Consider the following 22,799-nt stretch of genomic DNA (forward strand, 5'->3'; position numbering starts at 1 on the left):
GATGAACCCTTAAAACAGCACTGGTGGGAGTTTCTGCAACTGGCTGCTCTGCATACACCCACTGCTTGTGAGGTAGAATTCACTGAAGCCCTCAGTACTATGGCTTCCAGTGTGACTCAGAACATGCACACTCTCATGTATTTTGAGAGAAATTCTGGCTCTTGAACAAGACCTGTAATGCCCAAGCCACAGGTATTATGGTGCCAAATTCACATCGAGAAAGACTTATGGTACTGTAGGGGGTAGTGTAATTTTTAAACGGTTAGCTGCCTTTTAGTCTTTTCTACCTCATAGTAAACACAAGCAGACACTCAACTGTTGCCGGACCTCCCCCACGTTTATATGAATGAAACAGTTGTAACAGCTTTCCTCGATAGTTGAGAGGCCGCCCTTAACCACAGTTGTACAACATCATCCATATAAGGGAAGAACGGGAAGCTCAAACACTGATTGGCCAAGTGAATGATAAAAGAATCCCAGGCACCAGAACCCAAATAAGGAAAACAGTGGGGAATCCGAGCACTCGTTGGTCAAGGCAGCAGTAGTAAACCCAGCCCACATATACATGTATATAATGTGTGGAGATTACTATGCTTGTGTGTGTGTACCTTTGGGAACAGCACCCGACTTTGCAAAGTTGAATGAAAAGTTTTGGACTGACTCCTCCGTGTCTTTGTTCCTGGGAAGGGAAATAAAAAGTGCCGTAGATGGGGCTGGATAGCCACTTATCTCGCACAATTGGGGGCTCGTCCGGGATGAAATAATTATTGCCGGGGGGGGCAGTCTCTTCGGCTCACGGATCAAGCCTGATTACAACAAAGACGCGTCTAGTATATATTTATACTTCTCACTGATCGGCTTGGTCCGTTGGCCGTCGGCCAAGAGACGATGTGACCCGGCTCATTTAAAAATAATTTTGAATCCTGGAAAAGGAACACACGGACGAGTGCTGGGACGACCGGTTAGTGACTATACACGGGGGTACACACATTTAAAAAGGCCAGACAACTCCGTGCACGGATCAAGGTAAGAGATTCTTTTGTTCTTCCTTGTTGGCCGCGTGGTTTTGACGGTCATCTGTGAAAACGCTTTGGGCGTTTAAGACCAGGACTGAAGATAAACCACGGGAAATTGTGGTTTTGACGGTCATCTGTGAAAACGCTTTGAGCGTTTAAGACCAGGACTGAAGATAAACCACGGGAAATTGTGGTTTTGACGGTCATCTGTGAAAACGCTTTGGGCGTTTAAGACCAGGACCGAAGATAAACCATGGGAAATCAGACTTCTAGATTTACTAAGGAAAAGTCAGGGAAGACTGCAAATGGGAAAGAAATACCCCCCGATAGTCCATTAGGTCGGAAGTTAAGTCTATGGACGGACAGTAGTAGAACGAAGGACTTAAAGAAAGAGACCATGATAAAATATTGTTGTTTTATATGGACCAAAGAACCTATCCGCGCCCCCTCGGTAGTTTGGTCCGAGTATGGGTCTGATGAAGACTGGGTGTGTCAAATCTTAAATGTATATGTTAACAGAAAACAACCGTTTGACCCAGAGGAGAGCAAATATGCCGCCGCCTGGTTGGCGGGAGACGGCGAGAGTCCCACGCGTCTCTATCCTCTGATTCCCCAAACAGACCCGAGGAAGCCCCAGAAGTCTTGGGACATCCTCACCGACGGTTTGCCACCGTCTTCCCCGCCCCCGTATATACCACCCGTGCACGACCAGGCGTCCAGCGCGGACCTCCCTCCTGCGATGGATAATTCCGAGTCCCAGCAGGCTACGACCAGTGAGGAAGGGACTGCTGGGGGGGGTACAGGAGGGGGCACAGAACTCACCCCAGGCACTAGGAAATCAGTCCGACTCGAGATGCGGAGAGGTCGAGAAGAGGGATTGAGAGCTGGGAGGAGTGACAATATTGAACAGCTGAACCCCTTACGAGAGGTGCCGTTTGGGAACGAACGGACCGGGTTCGTAGTACAACCTTTAAATTCTGGGGATATCCGGCAACTCCGTAATGAACGACCCCGTCTACTGGACGACCCCGTCAGTGTGGGAATACAACTGGACCAATTTCTGGGGCCCAGTATATACACATGGGCTGAACTGCAGGCCATGATGAGAATACTATTTAATTACGATGAAATTGTTATGATCCGGAATAGTGCAATGGCCATTTGGGATAGGGAGCATCAGGACGGCCCTCAGCGTGGAGAGCAGAAGTACCCCTTAGAGGACCCCCGGTGGGATCATAACGACGCGGGGGGAAGGGCCAATATGACAGACCTCAGAAGCCTTATAATCAGGGGAATCCAAACCTGCGTGCCCAAACAGCGGAATTTAGCAAAAGCATTTGAAGTTGGACAGAAAAAGGATGAATCCCCGAGTGAGTTTTTAGACCGTTTGCGGGAGTCCATGCGAAAGTATTCAGGTTTAGACCCCGATGGGGAAATAGGCAAGAGCATGCTTAAGGTGCACTTTGTGACTAAGTCATGGCCTGACATTCAGAAGAAATTACAGAAAGTGGAGGATTGGGCTGAAAAGGATGTTGCAGAATTATTACGGGAAGCACAGAAGGTGTACGTTCAGAGGGATGTAATAAGGGAGAAACATAAGACAAAAATGATGGTGGCAGCCGTACGGGAAGCTTGTAAGTCCACCGGAATGGGGGAGGGAGGTTATGGGGTGGAAAGAGGAACGTCGAAGAAAAGTTGGAGAGGGAGAGAAGCGAGACGGGGCAGAAGTGAGAGAGGAAGAATTAGCCGTTACCATGTCATACCTTAGTGAGTCCCGATTGACAGAGATAGACCCTAGGGTTTGGGTCGCCAAAGGGAACTGGGGGGGACTCGCAATTCGACCTGTGGAGGTAAAATTAAAGCCCCAGAGCCCCGACGTCAGAGTGCGCCAATACCCCATCTCTTGGGAAGGGAGGCAGGGCCTGAAGACAGTTATGGAAGACCTAATAAAAGATGGATTGGTAGAGCCCTGTATGTCACGATACAATTCCCCCATCCTGCCGGTCCGGAAGTCGGATGGGAGCTACCGAATGGTCCAAGACCTAAGGGAGGTAAATAAAATTGTCCAAGTACGGCACCCTGTGGTACCGAACCCATACACTATTCTGGGGCGAATCCCCCCGGACCACGGCTGGTTTAGTGTTATAGACTTAAAGGATGCCTTCTGGGCGTGTCCCCTGGACAAGGACAGTAGGGATCTTTTTGCTTTTGAATGGGAGGATCCTGATACTGGCAGAAAACAACAGTACAGGTGGACCGTACTCCCCCAAGGATTCACTGAGTCCCCGACTCTGTTCGGGCAGATTCTGGAACAATTATTGGAGGGACTAACCTTGTCCCCGGCCCTTAAGCTTATACAATACGTGGACGATCTCCTTTTATCCGGACCGGCGGAGGAGGACGTCCTACTTGGGACTAATGCCCTGTTAAATTACCTAGCTGAGAAGGGGTTAAGAGTGAGTCAGAAGAAGCTCCAATATGTCGAGAAAGAGGTTAAGTACCTGGGACACTTGATAAGCCAGGGACAGAAACGAATAAGTCCGGAAAGAGTGCGGGCAATAATCGAACTAGGCCTCCCAACGACCAAGAGGGAGTTGCGGAAGTTCTTGGGACTCTTAGGCTATTGTCGGTTATGGATAGACGACTATGCCCCCCTTACTAAAGACTTGTATCTAAAACTCATTGAGGAGGCACCCAACAGAATAAAATGGGAGGAGGAGGAGAAAAAGTTAATTGAAATCCTAAAAGGAAAATTGATGGCCGCACCTGTTTTAAGCTTGCCGGATTTTAGTAAGACATTTCGCCTCTTTGTGAACTCCTGAGAGGGAACCGCTCTTGGAGTGTTGACCCAGGACTGGGGGGTAAAAGGAAGCCCGCGGCTTTCCTGTCAAAAATTCTGGATCCAGTCTCCCGAGGGTGGCCGGAGTGTGTCCAAGTGGTGGCAGCCACGGCAAAGCTGGTAGAGGAAAGCAGGAAGTTGACTTTCGGGGCCCCCTTGACAGTCACTACTCCCCACCAGGTTAGAACTATCCTGAATCAGAAGGCCGGGAGGTGGCTGACTGACTCGAGAATTCTGAAATATGAAGCCATATTGTTAGACCGAGAAGACCTCCGAATAGAAGTCGGGGGCTGCCAGAACCCGGCGGACTTTCTTTGGAAAGGGGAAGGGGAGGAGGAACTGGAACACTGCTGTTCAGACATAATAGAGTACCAGAGTAAAGTGAGGGAAGATCTGAGGGATACCCCCTTACATGCAGGTAGGCGGTGGTACATTGATGGGTCCTCTCGAGTGATAGATGGGAAGAGACACAACGGTTATGCAGTCATTAGTGAGACTGGTTGGGAATTAGTGGAAAGTGGACGGCTACCGAATGCCTGGTCCGCACAAACGTGCGAATTGTACGCCTTGCACCGGGCTCTGAGGAATTTAAAGGGAATAGCCGGGACAATCTACACTGACTCTAAGTATGCCTTTGGGGTATTAGATTAGAATTAGATTACTTACAGTGTGGAAACAGGCCCTTCGGCCCAACAAGTCCACGCCGCCCCGCCGAAGCGTAAGCCACCCATACCCCTACATTTACATCTACCCCTTACCTAACACTACGGGCAATTTAGCAATGGCCAATTCACCTGACCTGCACATCTTTGGACTGTGGGAGGAAACCGGAGCACCCGGAGGAAACCCATGCAGACACGGGGAGAACGTGCAAACTCCACACAGTCAGTCGCCTGAGGCGGGAATTGAACCCGGGTCTCCGGCGCTGTGAGGCAGCAGTGCTAACCACCTTTGGGAAGATCTGGAAAGAAAGGGGAATGATAAATAGTAGAGGAAAGGAGTTGGTCCACGAGGAACTAGTAGCCATGATCTTGGAGGATTTGTTGCTGCCACAAGAGATTGCTGTAGTACATGTGAAAGGACACCAGAAAGACGATAAAATAGAGACCCTGGGGAATCAATTGGCAGATGAACAGGCAAAATTGGCTGGGATGGGGAAGGAAGTAATAAACTGCCTGGTAAGGATTCCACAGATATCCGAAATTACCGAAGTGCCCACGTTTACTGACAAAGAAGAAACTCTTCTCGCGTCTCTGGGGGGTACAAAGGATAGGGAAGGCAAGTGGACCTTACCCGATAGCCGCCAGCTACTAAATCGACCGTTGACGCGGGACATTATTGCCCGTTTACACCAAGGGGGTCACTGGGGCGCCCAGGCACTGTGTGATGCCTTCCTGCGCTGATATGCTCACCCTGGTCTGTACACGGTAGCCAAGCAGGTCACAGGAGATTGTATAACATGTCGAAAGATTAACAAAAGGGGGCTGCGGCAGCATGCAAGACAAGGGGGTAGGAGTCCGGCCTATAGGCCGTTTGAGTATATCCAGGTAGATTACACTGAGCTCCCCCCCATAGGTCGCCTGAAGTATCTATTAGTAGTGGTAGATCACCTGACAGGATGGGTGGAAGCTTTCCCCACTACCACGGCAACGGCAACTCAGGTTAGCAAGATTCTACTCGAGCAAATCATCCCACGATTTGGGCTACCCCGCGCTATTGACTCTGACCAGGGGAGCCACTTCACCTCGACCGTCCTCCAGAATGTAGTGCAAGCAATGGGGATTGACTGGGATTTGCACACCCCCTGGCATCCCTCCTCCTCGGGCAAGGTCGAAAGAATGAACCAGACCATCAAAAAGCAGCTAACCAAGCTCACTAGTGAAATCGGCCTGCCTTGGACCAAATGCCTACCCCTTGCCCTGTTGCAAATTCGCACCCAGCCAAGGCGGGATTTGGGCGTCTCCCCTTTCGAAATGTTATTTGGCCTCCCGTTCCATGGGCCGAAGGGGGAACCTCCTGTATTTGAGTCTCGGGATATGTTTGTGCAAAAATATGTGGTGGCTCTGGGGTCTGCTCTATCTCGTTTACGCCAACAGGGACTTTTGGCACAGACGCCGCCCCTCGAGTTTGCGGTGCACACCGTCAAGCCGGGTCAGTGGGTCCTGATTAAAAGCTGGAAGCAACGTACCCTCGAACCAACTTGGGACGGTCCCTTCCTGGTACCTTTGACGACCAAAACGGCTGTCTGTACGGCCGAAAAGGGCTGGACACATTACACTCGAGTCAAGGGACCAGTGCCACAACCGACGGAGGACGAACGAACCTCTCTGACAAAGGCATCTAAGGAACAGAGACTCTGAGAACGAACTAATCGGACTTTGGCGAGTCTAAAGGAACTGTGCCCTCGGGCTACGGGTGTCGCGACAAAATGCGGTCAATCGTATTGTTAACTTGCTATGCCATTGTCCTTGGGCTGGGTCATAGTGTGCGTGTTACCCAATTTGGCCTCCGGATGAAACAAATAGAGGACCGTCAGTGGTTCACCATCTCCGTGCTTGCCAACCAATCAACACAGACACTTAGCTTAGACCTATGTGAGTTGGTGCCCTGTAGGACTAAAAGTCAACTGAATCAAACTAAGCAGAATCTAGAGAGAGAAAGGGGATTCCAGGGTCAGACGTTAGTATTACAATTGTATGGTAGGGAAGGCCTAAATAGGCCTCCAGCCCCCGGGGTCCAGGCTATGGTGTCAGTTGTCCGTGATCCCATCACCCCTGGACGAGATTGTGGGCATAATCGGTGCAATCCGCTTTATCTGACCATAAAGAACTTGGAAAAGAACGAGGCGAGACTTAATAGAACAATACTGGGTATTAGAGTTGGGGGCCAGGCAGGATGGGGGGGGAATGCAGCTGTGCTGCACGTATATCACGGTCATTGAAGCTGAGTCTGGGGGCTCATCCACCACTGGTAAGCAGGAAAAGATTAGAATAATTGAGACAACGGATTTGGAAAAGACCTTTGAAATAGAAACGGGATACGGGGAGGCGAATGCCTGGATGGAATGGGTCAAATATACTGTGAGGAGCATGAAAAAGAGTGATTGCTACGCATGCACGAGTGCCCGCCCTAACCCTCAGGTGGTCCCATTCCCGCTGGGATGGGAGAAACACCCACGAGCCATGGACTGCATGGTAAGGCTGTACCAGGACCGAGAGGCCTGGAACGACCCCACTTGTCGACCCTTGAGTTTGAAGTTTCCCCCAGTCAGGTCTGAGGGGGCGCCCCGCCCGCCATCATTCTCAGGGGTAACGGGTACGCACCAGGCCTGCGTCTCTCGGACGGAACTACAGTGGGACGACGATGTGGGGACATTTGACAAGTGCAGCGGATCAATCCGGCTGGTCAATGAAACTACCGGGGGCGGGAATTACTCCCACATTCATGTACCTAGGGCAGACCTCTGGTGGTACTGTGGTGGGAGGGTTCTGCGACCGACCCTGCCCCAAAAATGGACGGGCACTTGTGCGATCGTTCAATTGGCCATCCCATTCACCCTGGCATTCGAAAAACAAGAGCAACCCCGTTCTAGTGGAAGAACTGAGAGAGCTTTGGAGACCTCTTTCGATGATAACATATATTTAGATGCCATAAGGGTCCCCAGGGGTGTTCCTGACGAATACAAGGCTAGGAACCAGATAGCGGCGGGTTTTGAGTCGTCACTGTTCTGGTGGGTGACTATCAATAAGATTTTGGATTGGATTAATTATATTTACTACAATCAGCAGAGGTTCATTAATTATACCCGGGATGCAGTGAAAGGAATAGCAGAACAACTGGACGCCACTAGTAGGATGGCGTGGGAAAATAGGTTGGCCTTAGACATGATGTTGGCAGAAAAGGGGGGTGTTTGTGTCATGATAGGCACTCAGTGCTGCACTTTCATCCCCAACAACACAGCCCCTGATGGGTCCATCACCCGCGCCCTGGATGGACTCACCACATTGGCGGACGAACTGGCCGAAAACTCGGGCATCGACTCTGGCCTCACGGACTGGTTGGAAGCTTGGTTCGGTAAATGGACGGGGGTGGTCGTTCCCTTTCTTGTCTCATGTATAGTGGTGGCAGGGGTACTCACTGCCCTTGGGTGTTGCGTTATTCCCTGTGTCCGGGGATTAACTCAACGACTGATCGAAACCGCCCTTACTAAGAAGGATGTTCCCTATGGGCAGGTTGAACGAATAAATCTCGAGATGGAACAACGTGAATCCAGCTTGGCCGGGGGTAGTATTAGAGAAGGGCAGTTTGATGAACAAGCTCGGGAGTTATTAAATGCCCTGGAGAAGAAACTTACGGTTGAAAAATTACAGGCCGTAAGAAAAGACACGGGGGATTTGTAGGGGGTAGTGTAATTTTTAAACGGTTAGCTGCCTTTTAGTCTTTTCTACCTCATAGTAAACACAAGCAGACACTCAACTGTTGCCGGACCTCCCCCACGTTTATATGAATGAAACAGTTGTAACAGCTTTCCTCGATAGTTGAGAGGCCGCCCTTAACCACAGTTGTACAACATCATCCATATAAGGGAAGAACGGGAAGCTCAAACACTGATTGGCCAAGTGAATGATAAAAGAATCCCAGGCACCAGAACCCAAATAAGGAAAACAGTGGGGAATCCGAGCACTCGTTGGTCAAGGCAGCAGTAGTAAACCCAGCCCACATATACATGTATATAATGTGTGGAGATTACTATGCTTGTGTGTGTGTACCTTTGGGAACAGCACCCGACTTTGCAAAGTTGAATGAAAAGTTTTGGACTGACTCCTCCGTGTCTTTGTTCCTGGGAAGGGAAATAAAAAGTGCCGTAGATGGGGCTGGATAGCCACTTATCTCGCACAGTACTCATGTCATTCTGTGCTTTTAATTCTGAAACACAACTCCAAGAATGTTACAGAATGTGTCATTGTCACAATTCCCAGAATAAAACGTACTTCCTTGTCTGAATCTGTGATAGTATATCATTGACATCAGTGTTTACTGTGAAAGTCATGGTATACTGGATAAATTGTAAACAAATGCTTTTCAAATAAAAGTGTTTGACAGACACGTCCTTACTTCTGACTGGACTGATAGAAATTCTTTCAAAATGGTCATTAAGTTGGTCATCAAAACCAACAGCAATGCTTCCTGCTGTTCCAGTTTGTTGTTTATTGTTCTTCAATGGATTGTTGTTGCAAAACCTGAGGCTCAATGGGTCACCTTACTTCTTTTGGGATCTCACAACCTGACCGCATGCATTTCTTTTTAAACTTCAGTGCTTCACCTCACAACTATGCTTTGCTTCCCAATTCTGGACCATTTCTAAGCTCACCCCAAATGAAAGCCACTCCTTTGCACTTCTTTATGCACCATTCCTTTGGAACAAAGTCTTGCTAACCTTCCCAGCTGAACTTTAGACTCCAGGATATCCCTGAGAAATCTAATATCAGATTAACCACTCACACTCAATTCATGTTAAGAATTCAAAACATTTCAAGGAGATCATTTTGGCTTGAGCCATCAAATTTACTTATTCTACCATACTTGATAGAAGAGATGGCTATTGAATTACATAGTGGAGTGGAGGAAAGATGAACCAATAAATGTTTCAAGCCTAGTCATTGTGAGACAATACAGTGAATAGCCATGAGATTAATTTTGACTGGCAGCTGGTGAGTTTAAAGTAAAAGTTCAGGGATCTTGAGGCTTTTCTGTCTAAGATCCAGCAAAGGAAGGGCAACTAGTAAAAGCATATAAAGAAAGTAGGCTACAGAAAATCTAATTGTGAGTCATCACATAGATGAAGATTTATTGTAGTAGTATGAAGAGTTAAATGCTGCAATAAGTAAATATTTGCAGTTTCTTTTTGAGAGAATTTATCATGAAATATCCCTTGTTTGGGGTGCTATTGAGAATAACATTTTCTTTAATTTAATTAGATTTGAGATACTTAATGACAAAACAATGCAATTGTGATATGTATTTAAATCTATAAATCTCAATCAAATTAATTGTTTCAAGATTGAAATGTTTAAAGTCTATGTTTGTTCATATATGTTTTGGATGACCATGCCCAGTACTTTTTCTTTTTCCCAGCAGTGTGATTTATTTCTTACACTTTTCTTTGGGATGGGTGACACTCCTGATTTTTGGATTTTGTCGTTTCTGCAGTTTTAACACTGGAAGTGATTTTCACACATTTTAACTGCTTTAATTGTATAATCATAGGAATGTAATTGACATTGTTTCAACTTTATGAACTAATATTTAAAAAGGCGCACCTGCCATTTTTAATAATGGTACATACTCTATTAATCTTTGGTTGTAAATTGAGACTGGAAAGTGTTTGTTCAGCCAATTGTGAAATAAGCTAAAGTAATTACAGAATATAAAATTTTCCTTCAAATGTAAGTAAGATGTTTTCCACAAGATCTCTAAATAAAGACATAGTAAAATAAAGACAATGCTTAAAAAAAAAGAGGGACGGTACGGTGGCCCAGTGGTTAGCACTGCTGCCTTACAGCACCAAGGTCCCACGTTCGATTCCAGCCTTGGGCGACTGTCTGAGTCGAGTTTGCACATTCTCCCTGTGTCTGCGTGGGTTTCCCCCCACAGTCCAAAGATGTGCAGGTTAGGTGAATTGGCTATGCTAAATTGCCCATCGCATTAGGTGCATCAGAGGGAAATGAGTCTGGGTGGGTTATCCTTCAGAGGGTTGGTGTGAGCTTGTTGGGCTGAAGGGCCTGTTTCCACACTGTAGGGAATCCAATCTAATTCAAAAACAGGTGGAGAAACATAAACTTGAAGCAGGTTTTGAGTAGATAAGGACAAAGTGAGTGCTAACTTGGCACCCGCCATGCACCTGCTACAAAAAGGGGCCAGCAGGTGGGAGCAAATTATTATCTTGTAACTGGCAACTAGGAAAATGCCCAAAGAATGCTTGCTGGTGAGACTCAGGGGTTGAGCCTCAGCAGGATCTTGCAGGAGGCAAAGTGAGGCCAAAGAAACTGAGATTACAGGAGAGGACCTATGCTCCTCTGGACCCTACAAGAAAAGAAATGTCTTGAATGGCCTTGTTCAACTAATCAAAACTGACTGAAATCAAGAACATAAATTAATGTAGAGGTCTGGCAGCATTTGTGGAGAGAAAGCAGAGTTAATGCATTGAGCCAGTGACCCTTCCTCATAACTGATAGTAGCTAAGAAAACGTTCTTCATAAGCTGAAGAGAGAGGTTGGAGTGGGAGGTGGGACAGGGCAAGGTGAGAGGATTTGACAGGAATCTGCAGGTTTAACAGAGAATAAAACCAACAGTTGCTCGATATCTGTAGAATGCAAAATGTTGAGATACGGGAAAATTGGCCTACAATATTTGAACTAATGATGAGATTTCATGCCTGAGAAAAAGAGGGAAAAATGCAAACATTGCATGGGGAGGTAGCAAACATTTCTGGGTGTATTACACTTGTGAAGCAGCTAAAAGGTAGCCATAAAACCATAAAACGGAAGAGCACAAGCAGATCATTAAACTCATTGAGTCTGCTTCACCATACAGTGTGATCATGGTTGACCTCATAACCCTCAATTCTACTTTCCTGGTTCTTCCCCACAACCCTTGATTCTTTTACTGATTAAAATGCTACCTATGTCAGTATTGAACATATTTATTAACATAGCCTCAAAAGCCCTCTGCAAGCCTGAGTGCAGACAGCCCTCATTTTGAAATACAAGGAGATATCACTTTAAAATTGCAATGTGGAGGGAAATAGGATTAACTTGTTGCTAAGTTAGGTTGAGCATTAATAATGGAAAATAAATATTTTTTACCATAACATTATACTGAAGGCGCGATGTGAGTGCACTCCTCAACTTCAATGTTTATCTTCACAGATTAATAAAATTACTCTTTATTGGAATAGACATGCATCATATCGTAGGCATGCATCATATGCATCATGTCTGTCCAATGCTTGTTTCAATGCTTGTATTGAAACAGTTGATCTTGTTTTGTACACTAAAATAGTATTCAGGGAGAGATTGTGCACTCCAGGCTGCTAACAAGATCAGGCAACCTGGTCAGTGCATCAACTACTAGAGCTGTTGGACATTGAATCCTAGGGCGGGCCCAAAGTTACATCAGGTCAGGCAGTATCTGAGGAGCAGGAGAGTCAACGTTCAGGCATAAGCCCTTCATCAGGACATTGCTGCTCCTCAGATGCTGTCTGGCCTGCTATGCTTTTTCAGCATCACGCTTTTCGACTCTGATCATCAGCATCTGCAGCCCTCACTTTTTCCCAAAGTTACATCAGGGGATTTGGCAGATGTTTGGGCTGTGATGTGATGTAGCAGTGACCAGGATGGTTTTGTGGGACATCTCGCAGAGAATACACACTGTCCTCTGCAGTACAGTTCAAAATAGCATCAGGGTCTGATGAGTATTATAGCACCCTGTTTAAGTATTATAATCAGCTCAGTTTCAAACACCTGTCAAATGCTAACTCTGCAGGCTTGTAGTCCTGACTGTAAGTTTCCTGTTTGATACTGTACCATTTCTCTGGGAGTTCAAGGAGGCCAAAAGTTCTGACTCATGGGATAGGATTTTCCTGGTCTTTCGGATATCAGAAACTTGGGAGTTAGTAGGAATGGGCACAGTAAAATAAATGACAGTAAAATGTCTTAAGAGCCTTCATAAGTTCAAGAACAAAAGGGTCTCCTGATGCCTCTCCACTGTGAAAAATAGGGGATGGAGGGGGAGGAAGGTAGTTATGAAAGACCATGTGGTGCATTTTACAAAGCTCCCTCACACTTCACCTTCAAACCCATCAGTGAGGTATGAGTACTGTAAATTAAATTAAAATTATTACCAGAAAACCTTCTACACTAAACCATGCATTTAACTTTGAAAGAAGCAAGTTACATGAAGTTTGGCACTCAAAGGGTTAAGCAAGTATCTATTACACCGCCTAACCACAATTTTGGATTTTCTGTAATCATCACACTTAAAGCCAAAGCAAAAATCAGCCCGATGACAACAACATCTCTTTGACTGGCGTATTGCTATATCCCCAAGTGACAATACTGAAATGACTGTAAACCACCTCTTCAATTAGGCTTTTGGGGTAACAGATTAGCAGCAGGTGGTATGAGTAATAAAATGCTCATTAGAATATGTTGTGGTAATACCTCATAAAAGAAGTCACCAGATGGAGACCAGCCTCCACAGGGTGGCTCACCTCAAATTAGACTTTTACTTAACACATGGATTATAGCATATCTGTTCAAATAATGAGACAAAAATGTCCAAATGAGGATAAGTTACTGGCTCCTTAATCCACTCTAGTACCATATGCTAACAGGATAGGCCACAGAGTAAGCTAAATGAGAGGCAAATTGACAGAAACTGTAAACAGACAACTTTGCAGAGGGTTCACTCTGATTTTCAATATTTGTTGTCTGATTTCTACAGATGATACACTTTTCTGGTTTGTATTCCAGTATACCAAACTCAAAAACTAAACTTGCATTATTTCTTTCTTTTCCAGTGAACTAAATTTTGCATTTTCATTTTTAATCACCTGTGCCGCAGAAGATTAATTGATGCATTTTCCATGATGCTTTAATGTTTTTAGAATCTATGCAGCTTACTATTCCAATTAGCAGGTATAAAAATATTTAGTATTTTTTTCAATTTTAGTTAAACGTATAGCTTGATTTTTGTGGTGTTAAGAAGCTCTCACAAACCTCCAAAAATATTCAGTGAGATCCAAATGAGGAAATCTCATCCCAATTTCTAATTTTTATTGATGGATATGATTCACACTGAAGTGTAAAATGGGCTTTGTCTCCGGAAGGATAGATGCCTAATGTGGGAATTCTTATGCTCTTTCCCATTGTATAAAATATTAGGCATAGATAATATGTTATTTGGAGATAGTAAGTACTATAGATGCAGGAAGTCAGAGTCAGTAAAATGTGGAGCTGGAAAGGCATAGCAGGTCAGGCAACATCAGAGGAGGAGGAAAGTCAATGTTTCAGGTCGACTTTTTATCAGACCTGGGAAGGAGTAAGGGAGCTCAGAAAGAAATGGGGGGTGGGGGGGAGGGATGTGGTGGGGCTGGGGGAAAGGTAAGTAGGGTTGTGATATGTAAATACAGATGGGGGAAATAATGGTTGGTCATTTAGGGGTGTGGAATAGATATGTGAGAAGAAAGATGGATGAGTTAGGTCAGATCAAGGAGGTGGGGAGGAGAGGGAAAGCTGGACAGGGATTGAGGAGATTTTGAAAATGGTGAACGATATGTTAATCCCATTGGGCTACAGCCTCCTGGGAGTTGGAATATGTGATGTTGTTCCTCTGAGTCGAAGAGTGAACAGTCCCTACAGAAAGCAGATGAAGTGGTGAATGAACTACCTGTTTGTTGGTGGGGTCTGAACTGCAGGTGGTGAAAATAATGGAGGATGGGGTATTGTATCTGGAGATTGATGGGGTGGTTTGTAAGTGCCAAGGGGGCTGTATCTTTATTGTGGTTGGAGGAAGGGGGATTGAGGACAGAGGTGTGGGAAATCTGGGCTGTCCTGGAGTGGAATCCCTCATCCTGGGAGCAGGTATGAAGAAGGCGGAGGAATTGAGTGTATGCGATCACATTTTTGCAGAAGGGTGGCCAAAGTAGCTGTAGGAGTTGATGGGTTTGAAATGGATATCAGTGCTGAGTCAGTTACCGGAGATGGAGACAGAGAGGTCCAGGAAGGGAAGGGAGGTGTCAGAGATGGTCCCTAGTGAATTTGAGGTCGGGATGGAAGGTGTGGGTGAAGTAGATGAACTGTTTGAGCTTCTCATGGGAGCACGAGGCGGCACCGATATCATCATCAATGTTATTGACAGATCCAACATATGTGTAGTACAACTGGTTATTATATATAAGTATTTCATTTACAGACACATCAATGTCTGGGTTTAGATTAAGCTATTCAGTTACAAAGAGCACATGTTTCCACCATACTGTCATGCTTTAGGTGACCCAACTTCAGATGGAGTCAGAGACCTTTAAACAGCTCACATGCTATGATTTCATGAGCATAGCTCTTAAAGGTACACTAACATACTAACCATGAGATATAAAATATAACATTTCCGTTTTCACAAAGACAAAAATTTATCCCAAACAGTTATTCGTAGATGTACAGAGATATAAGTTAATAATTCACTGGTTGTACAAATAGGTAAAACAAAAAAACAAACCAGCACAGGAACAAGCCCTTTGACCCTCCAAGTTTGAGGTTTACAACATCCTTAATGCAAACTTTCGGGGCGGCACGGTGGCACAGTGGCTAGCACTGCTGCCTCACAGCACCAGGGACCCAGGTTTGATTCCAGTCTCAGGCGACTGTCTGTGTTGAGTTTGCACATTCTCCCTGTGTCTGTGTGGGTTTCCTCTGGGTACTCTGGTTTCCTCCCACAGTTCAAAGATGTGCAGAATAGGTGAATTGGCCATGCTAAATTGTCCATAGTGTTAGGTGCATTAGTCAGAGGGAAAATGGGTCTGGGTGGGTTACTCTTTGGAGGATTGTTGTAGACTTGTTGGGCCGAAGGGCCTGTTTCCACACTGTAGGAAATCTAATCTAATCATTCAAATAATAACACTTTAGAGGTTTGAAAAACCAGTCTAGTATCTTTCAATATCTTTATATCATTAGGAGAAGAGTATGTATAAGTAAGCACAAATGTATTCAGACTAGTGAGAGAATGGAACAGTGGGGAATGTTGGTAGGATGATGTCTGTCATAAAACCCTTTGAGGTGCAGGCCTCAAAGCTGGCTGGAGGGCAAGGAGAGCATGTCTCTGCTGGAAGGAGGATTGGACAATTACAGCTGTCTATGGAGAAAGTCTGTACTCTGCTGCTGGGCCCATGCTTGTTTTTCATTTACGTAAATGATTTTGATGAGAATATAGGAAGTGCAGATCGTACATTGTGAGATACAAGACAGTGAAGAAGGTTATCTAAGAGTACAAAGAATTCTTAATCAATTGGGCCAATGGGCTGAGGACTGTCAATGGAGTTTAATTTAGATAAATGTGAGGTGCTGCATTTTGGCAAGACAAACAAAGGTAGAACTTACACAGTTAATGTTAGGTCTGGACATGTTGTAGAAGACAGAGACCGAAGGGTTCAGGTACATAGTTCATTGAAAATTGCATCACAGGCAGACAGTGTGGTAAAGAATGTACTTAGCATGCTTGCCTTCATTGCTCAGATCATTAAGTTTATGAGTTGGGACATGATGTTGCCATTGTGCAGGACATTACCGAGACCACTTTTGGAGTATGGTGACCAGTTCTGGTTGCTCTGCAATAGGAAGGGTATTATTAATTTGGAGAGGGTGCAGTACAGATTTACAAGGGTGTTGCCAAGACTGGAGGATTTGAGTTATAAGGACTTTGTACAGGTTTATAAAATCATGAGGAGCACAAATAAGGTGAATAGCAAAGGTCTTAATGAGCTTATGGAAATGCATAGACAAGTAGGAGAATGTCGAGTAGAGATGCCAGAGATCACTTGTAGACTGAATGAAGGATTGAGAGTTTGGCCACGTTCTAAGAACATAGGAACTGTTGGAAGGAGTAGGCAATTCAGCTCTTTGAGCCTGCTCCACCCTTTAGAATGATCATGGATGATCTGATCTCAGTTTCAAATTAACTTTCCTGCCTGCTGCCCATAACCCTTTAATCTATTACTGATTGAAAATTTGTTTAACTCCTCCTTAAATTTATTCAGTGTCACAGAGTCTACATCACTCTGGGTAGTGAATTTCACAGATTCACAACCTTTTGAGTGAAATAATTCCTCCTCATTTCTCTTTCTAAATCTGCAACCATTTAACCTAAAAATATGACCTCTCATTCTAGATTACTGTGTAAGGAAAACATTTCCTCTACATCTACTTTATCAATCCACTTTAGCATCTATACCTCAACTAATTTTCCATTCAATCTTTTAAATATCCTTTTAAGAAAACCAAGAACAAGCTGCTTATTTTCATCTCATAAAACCAGCCTTTCATCTCTGGAATTAATCTAGTTAACATTCTCTGAACTGCCTCCAATGTAATTATATCTTGTCTGATTTCACATGGGAGCAGTTGATGGCTCCTTGTACCTGAGGAAACCATCCAGGAACAGAGGTAAATCGAACAACTCAGAAAGCTTGGCTCTCTGGGACTGTGCTCATCGACACAAACAGCTGTGTTTTCTTGTGAAGGGCATTATAATCTTACAAATACGTGTGGGGTGGCCAACTGGGAGATGCCACACAAATATCCAGTTGGCGACTGAAAGGAGCCAGTGACGAGGAGGTTCAATCTCACTTAAATCTCCAGCACTGCAGGCACAGTGTTTCATCTGAAAATTCATGGTTCCAGGTCTTTCTGCAAGAATAGATCTCATAGTCATTAAACAACTTTCCAAACAGGTGGATATCCAAAAGTTCTTCACAATTAGTTCATCACTTTGAAAATGTCTGACTCTTTTCATGTGGGAAACACCGAGACCAGTGTCATATAGCCACATCCTTTAATTAACTTTAAATATGTGACTGCAGATGATCTACGGGATGACACGGTGGCTCGTGGTTAGCACTGCTGACTCATAGCTCCATGGAGCTTTGATTGCAGCCTTGAGTCTTTGTGTGGACTTTGAACATTTTCCCCGTGTTTGTTTTGGTTTCCGTCGGGTGTTCCAGTTTCCTTACACAGTCCAAATATACATAGGTTAGGTGAATTGGCCATGCGGAATTGTCTGTAGTGACTAAGGATGTGCAGACTAGGTGCATTAGCCATACTAGATTTAGGGGAGGGGGCTGGTGATGGGTGGGATGTGCTTCACGGGGTCAGTGTGGACTTCTTGGGTCAAATGGCCACTTACTGCCCTGTAGGGATTTTATGATCTGTTTTTAATACTGTTAGTTAGGCAAGCATTGTAGGCCAGTATACCAATGAAAGTCGTTTCTTTCAAATAGGATTTCTTGTACCAACCTGAGACAGTAATAGGGATCTTAAATTAACCTTTCCCTAAAAGTGCAGAATTAGCCCTGATGTGTCAGTCCAGATCACAGACTCAATTTTCTTGGGTCAGACTTGAAGGCAGGAGTAGTACCATTGAGCCAGAGCTGACACCTTTTAGAAAAGTGCCAATGAGTTTGGTCATTTTTACTATATTTTTACAGTTTTCAGTGCAGGGATGAGGGCAATTCACTTTGCATTCCATCCATTGTTGACTGTAGGAAGAAAACACCTGGTATTCATTGCTTATTTGTTTTAAGCAGTGGGAGAACAATCAGGAAAAGCCCAGCACTGTGAAAATTATTACTGCTTCTTTCTTTTTGTCATCTTATTTTCCTGTTTTCAGTTTCACAAATGTCCCTATCTTTAGACTTTAGCTCTTCTCCTTTCAACTTCGAATTCACTTCTATAATTACTTAATTTACTTAACAAATTTTTGTATCTTTCAAAAATGAGTTTGTGTTCTTAACTCTAAAGATAGCTGATACAGTTTATGCATGAATCAATGGTGAAGTAATGTTAGTCAGCTAGGACAGGTCCTGCATTGTTGATATCTGTCTGTGCTTGTGGAGAAGTCTTCACAGTATGTAGGCATGAAGTTCCACAATTATTTGCATCGCAATGGTATATACATGTTGTCATATCCATGACTACAATGTAAGTAGTCACAGTCCAATGCAATATATTGAAGGTTTGGATTCCTCACATGGATAACATTGCCACTATGACCCTCTAATCAATATTCTGTCATAATTGCAGGATTATGAACCTTCTTCTCAAGTACCCAAGTTCTTAGATTTTCCAGAACTTGCATAGTCTTTCATGAAAGAGCAATAGCAGGGAAAAAAGAAGGTATATATGGATAGAGCTGTACAGCATGGAAATAAACTCATCAGTTCCAACTTGTCCATGTAGATCTAAATAAATCTAGTCCCATTTGGAAGCATTTGGCCCATATCCCTCTAAACCCTTCCTAATCATTTACCCATCCAGAAGCCTTCTAAATGTTGTAATTGTAACAGCTTACACTACTTCCTCTGGCAGCTCATTTCATACACACCCTACCCTCTGGATGTCAAGGTTGCCCCATAGGGTCCCTTTTAAATCTTTCTCCTCTCACCCTTAATGTATGTCCTCTAGTTTTGGACTCCTCCACCTCAGGGAAAAGACCTTATCTATTCACCCTATCCATGCCCATCATGATTTTATTAATCCCGATAAAGTCAAAAAAGTTTCACAAAATTATTCCTATAGCAGGGAGGCCATAATTGCACACAGTATTCCAAAAGTGGCTCAACAAATGCCCTGCACAGCTGAATCATGACTTCCCATCTCCTATGCTCAATGCACTAACCAATAAAGCATACCAAACACCTCCTTCACTATCCTATCTACCTGTGACTGTAGTTTTAAGAACTTGCGCTCCAAGGTCTCCTTGTTCAGCGACATTCCCTAGGACCTCCCCTGATTTTTTCCAAAATGCAGCACCTTGCAATTATCTAAATTAAGCTCCACCTGCCACTCCTTGGCCCATTGACCCATCTGATCAAGATCCCATTGTACTCTGAGGTAATCTTATTTGCTGTCCACTATACCTCCAATTTTGGTGTCATCTGCAAACTTACTAAACATACCTCCTATGTTCGTATCCAAACCAATTATATAAATGACAAAAAGCAGTGGACCCATCATCGATCCTTGTGGCACAAGCCGACAGTCTGATAAGCAATTCTCCACCCCCACCTGTCTTCTACCTTCGAGCCAGTTTTGTATACAAATAGCTAGTTCCTCCTATGTTCCATGTAATCTAATCTTGCTAACCAGTCTACAATGAAGAACCTTGTCGAACACCTTACTGAAGTCCAAATAGATCACATTTGTTGATCTGCCCTCATCAATCCTCTCCATTCCTTCTTCAAAAACTTAATTAAATTAGTGAGACACGATTTCCCATTCACAAAGCTATGTTGACTATCCCTAAGCAGTCCTTGCCTTTTCAAACACATGTAAATCTTGTCCCTCAGGATTCATTCTAACAACAAAAGTCTATTTGGATTTCAGGAGGGCGTTTGATAAAGATTCCACATGGTAGGCTTGTCTGGATGGTTAGATCACATGGAAAATTTGATACACAATTGGTTTGATGGTAGGAAGCAGAGGGCAGAGGGCAATAATGGAAGGATGTCTGATGGACTAAAGTCCAATGACTAGCGGTGTGCCTCAGAGGTCAGTGCTGTGCCTATTACTGTTTGTTATCTAAATCAGTGATTTGGATGAGAATGTAAAAGGCATGATTAGTAAGTTTGCAGATGGCACTAAAATAGGTATCATGGACAGTGAGGACGGTTATCAGAAATTGCAATGGGGTCATGATCAGCTGGGGAAGTGGGCCAAGAAATGGCAAATGGAGTTTAATATAGGTAAGTGTAAGGTCTTGCATTTGGGAAGTCAAATCAAGGTAGGAACTTCATGGTGAATGGTAGGGCCTTAAGGACTGTAGTGGAACAAGTGCACATCTTGGAGTTCAGATGCATGGTTCTCTGAAATTGGAGTCACAGGTAGACAGAGAAATGAAGAAAGTTTTTGGCACACTGGTCTTCATTACTCAGGCCATTGAGCATAGAAGTTGGGAGGAGTACAGAAAAAAATTACAAGGATGTTTCCAGGACTTTAGAGTCTGGGTTATGTGGAGACGTTGGACAAGCTAGGTCCTTTTTCTTTAGAGGGTAGGAGAATGAGGGGGGATCTTATAGAAGTGTATAAGAACATGAGAGACACTCAGTATTTTTCCCAAGGTTGGGGACTCGAAGACTAGAGGACATCAATTTAAGATAAGAGGGGAAAGCATAAAAGGGAACCTTAGAGGCAACGTTTTTACACAGTTGGTGGTACACTTATGGAATCAACTGTGGAAGTGGTTGAGGTGGGTACATTTAAAAGGCATTTGGACAAATACATGGATAGGAAAAGTTTAGAAGGATATGGGCCAAGTGTGTGGAAATGGGGTTAGTATGGATGGACATTTTGGTCGGCATGGACCAGTTTGAGCCAATTGGCCTGTTTCCATGCTGTTGAACGCTATGACTCAATGACTCTATAACTTGCCCACCACCAATGACAGGCTCACTGGTCTACAATTCCCTAGCTTTTCCTTACCGCCGTTCTTAAATAGTGGCAACATCCAGCCTTCTGGCACCTCACCTGTGGCAATCGATGACACAAATATCAAGGGGCCCAGCAATCACTACCTTAGCTTCCCACAGAATTCCAGGGTACATCTGATCAAGTCCCTTGGATTTATCCACCTTTATCCATTTTAACCCGTCAAGCATCTCCTCTTCTATGATATGGACATTTTTCAAGATGCCACTATTTATTTCCCCACATTTTCTGTCTCCCATATCCTTCTCCACAGTAAACACTGATGCAAAATATTCTTTTAGTATCTCCCTCAGCTCCTGCAGTTATGCACATAGGTGGCCTTGCCAATCCGTAAGGGGCCTTATTCTCTTCATAGTTACTCTATTGTCTCTAATGTAGTTATAGAATCCCTTTGGATTCTCCTTAACCTTATTTGCCATTTTGCCCTCCTGATTGCCCTATTAACGATATTCCTACTGCCTTTGTACGCTTCTAAGTATTCACTCAATCCCTGCTGTTTATACCTGACAAATGCTTCCTTCTTTTTCTTCCTTATTTTCTCTAGTCATCCAGCATTCCCCACTTCTACCAGCCTTGCCCGCCACCCTGAAAGGAACATACTGTTTCTGGACTCTCCTTATCTTATTTTTGAAGGCTTCCATTTTTCCAGCTGTCTCTTTACCTGCTGCAATCAACTTTTGTTTGTACCCAGGTGAAATAAATGTAGTTTAATTAATCAGTCTTACCTCACTCTCTGCTTTGTTCCTACCTATCCTGCCTGTTTGACTTGCTCCTTTTACAACTGCACCAGTCTCAGACTGATCTCTTTTCTCACTATCTCCCTGAGTCCCTACTCCACCCCTTCCATCCCCAGCAACCAACTCTAGCAAGACTCCCTGCCAGTAAATTAATCCCCTTCCAATTCAGGTGCAATCCATTTCACTTATACAGGCTACTTCGACCCCAGAAGAAATTCCACTGATCCAAATATATGAATCCTTCCCTCCTGCACCAGCTCCTCAGCCATACATTCATCTGCTCTATTCTCCTAACCCTACCTTCACTAGTTTATGGCACTGGGAGTAATCCAGATATTCCTACCCTTGAGGACCACCTTTTGAAATTCTGTCTAACTTCCTACATTCTTTCCTCAGAATCTCATTCTTTCTCTTCCTATGTCATTATTTTCAATGTGTGCAACAACCTTCTGCTTGTCTTCCCCCCCCCCCCACCCCTTTTAAGAATATTCCATACCCGCTCTGAAATATTCTTGTTCCTGGCACTAGGGAGGCAACATACCATTCTGATGTGTCACTGCTGGCTGCAGAAACATCTGCCTGTGCCTCTGATTACAGAGTCCTCGATCACAATCGACCACTTGGAACCTGGTGTACCCCTTGTTACATTAGAGCCAATCTCGGTACCAGAAAACTGGCTGTCAGTGCTACATTCCTATGAGAGTTCATTGCCCTTTACATTTTCCAGATCAGCATACTTGTATAAGATGAGGGTAGCCACAAGAGACTCTTACACTACCTGCCTCCCTCTCCCACCTTTCCTGGAGCTAACCCATCTACCTGATTGCATGCGCAGTTTTTCACCCTTCCTGCAACTGCCAAGCATCACAACATTATCATTCACTCTTCAATGTTTCAGAGAGTATGTAAACTGTTAGTTACCCTGAAATCCTTGAGATTACTCAAGGACAGT

At 44.4% G+C, this 22,799-nt stretch overlaps 1 protein-coding gene across 1 annotated transcript; it reads left to right on the top strand.

The window, feature by feature from the left end:
• The first annotated feature begins 310 nt into the window (after window positions 1-310).
• On the top strand, window positions 311-8,726 carry LOC140487585 (uncharacterized). Its single transcript, XM_072586921.1, has 2 exons — window positions 311-1,026; window positions 5,952-8,726. Exon 2 carries the CDS (start codon window positions 6,762-6,764, stop codon window positions 8,253-8,255), a length of 1,494 nt encoding a protein of 497 aa, XP_072443022.1. The 5' UTR covers window positions 311-1,026; window positions 5,952-6,761; the 3' UTR covers window positions 8,256-8,726.
• Window positions 8,727-22,799: the final 14,073 nt, after the last annotated feature.

This window comes from Chiloscyllium punctatum, chromosome 2 (assembly GCF_047496795.1).
Source record: "Chiloscyllium punctatum isolate Juve2018m chromosome 2, sChiPun1.3, whole genome shotgun sequence".
NCBI classification, from domain to species: Eukaryota; Metazoa; Chordata; class Chondrichthyes; order Orectolobiformes; family Hemiscylliidae; genus Chiloscyllium; species Chiloscyllium punctatum.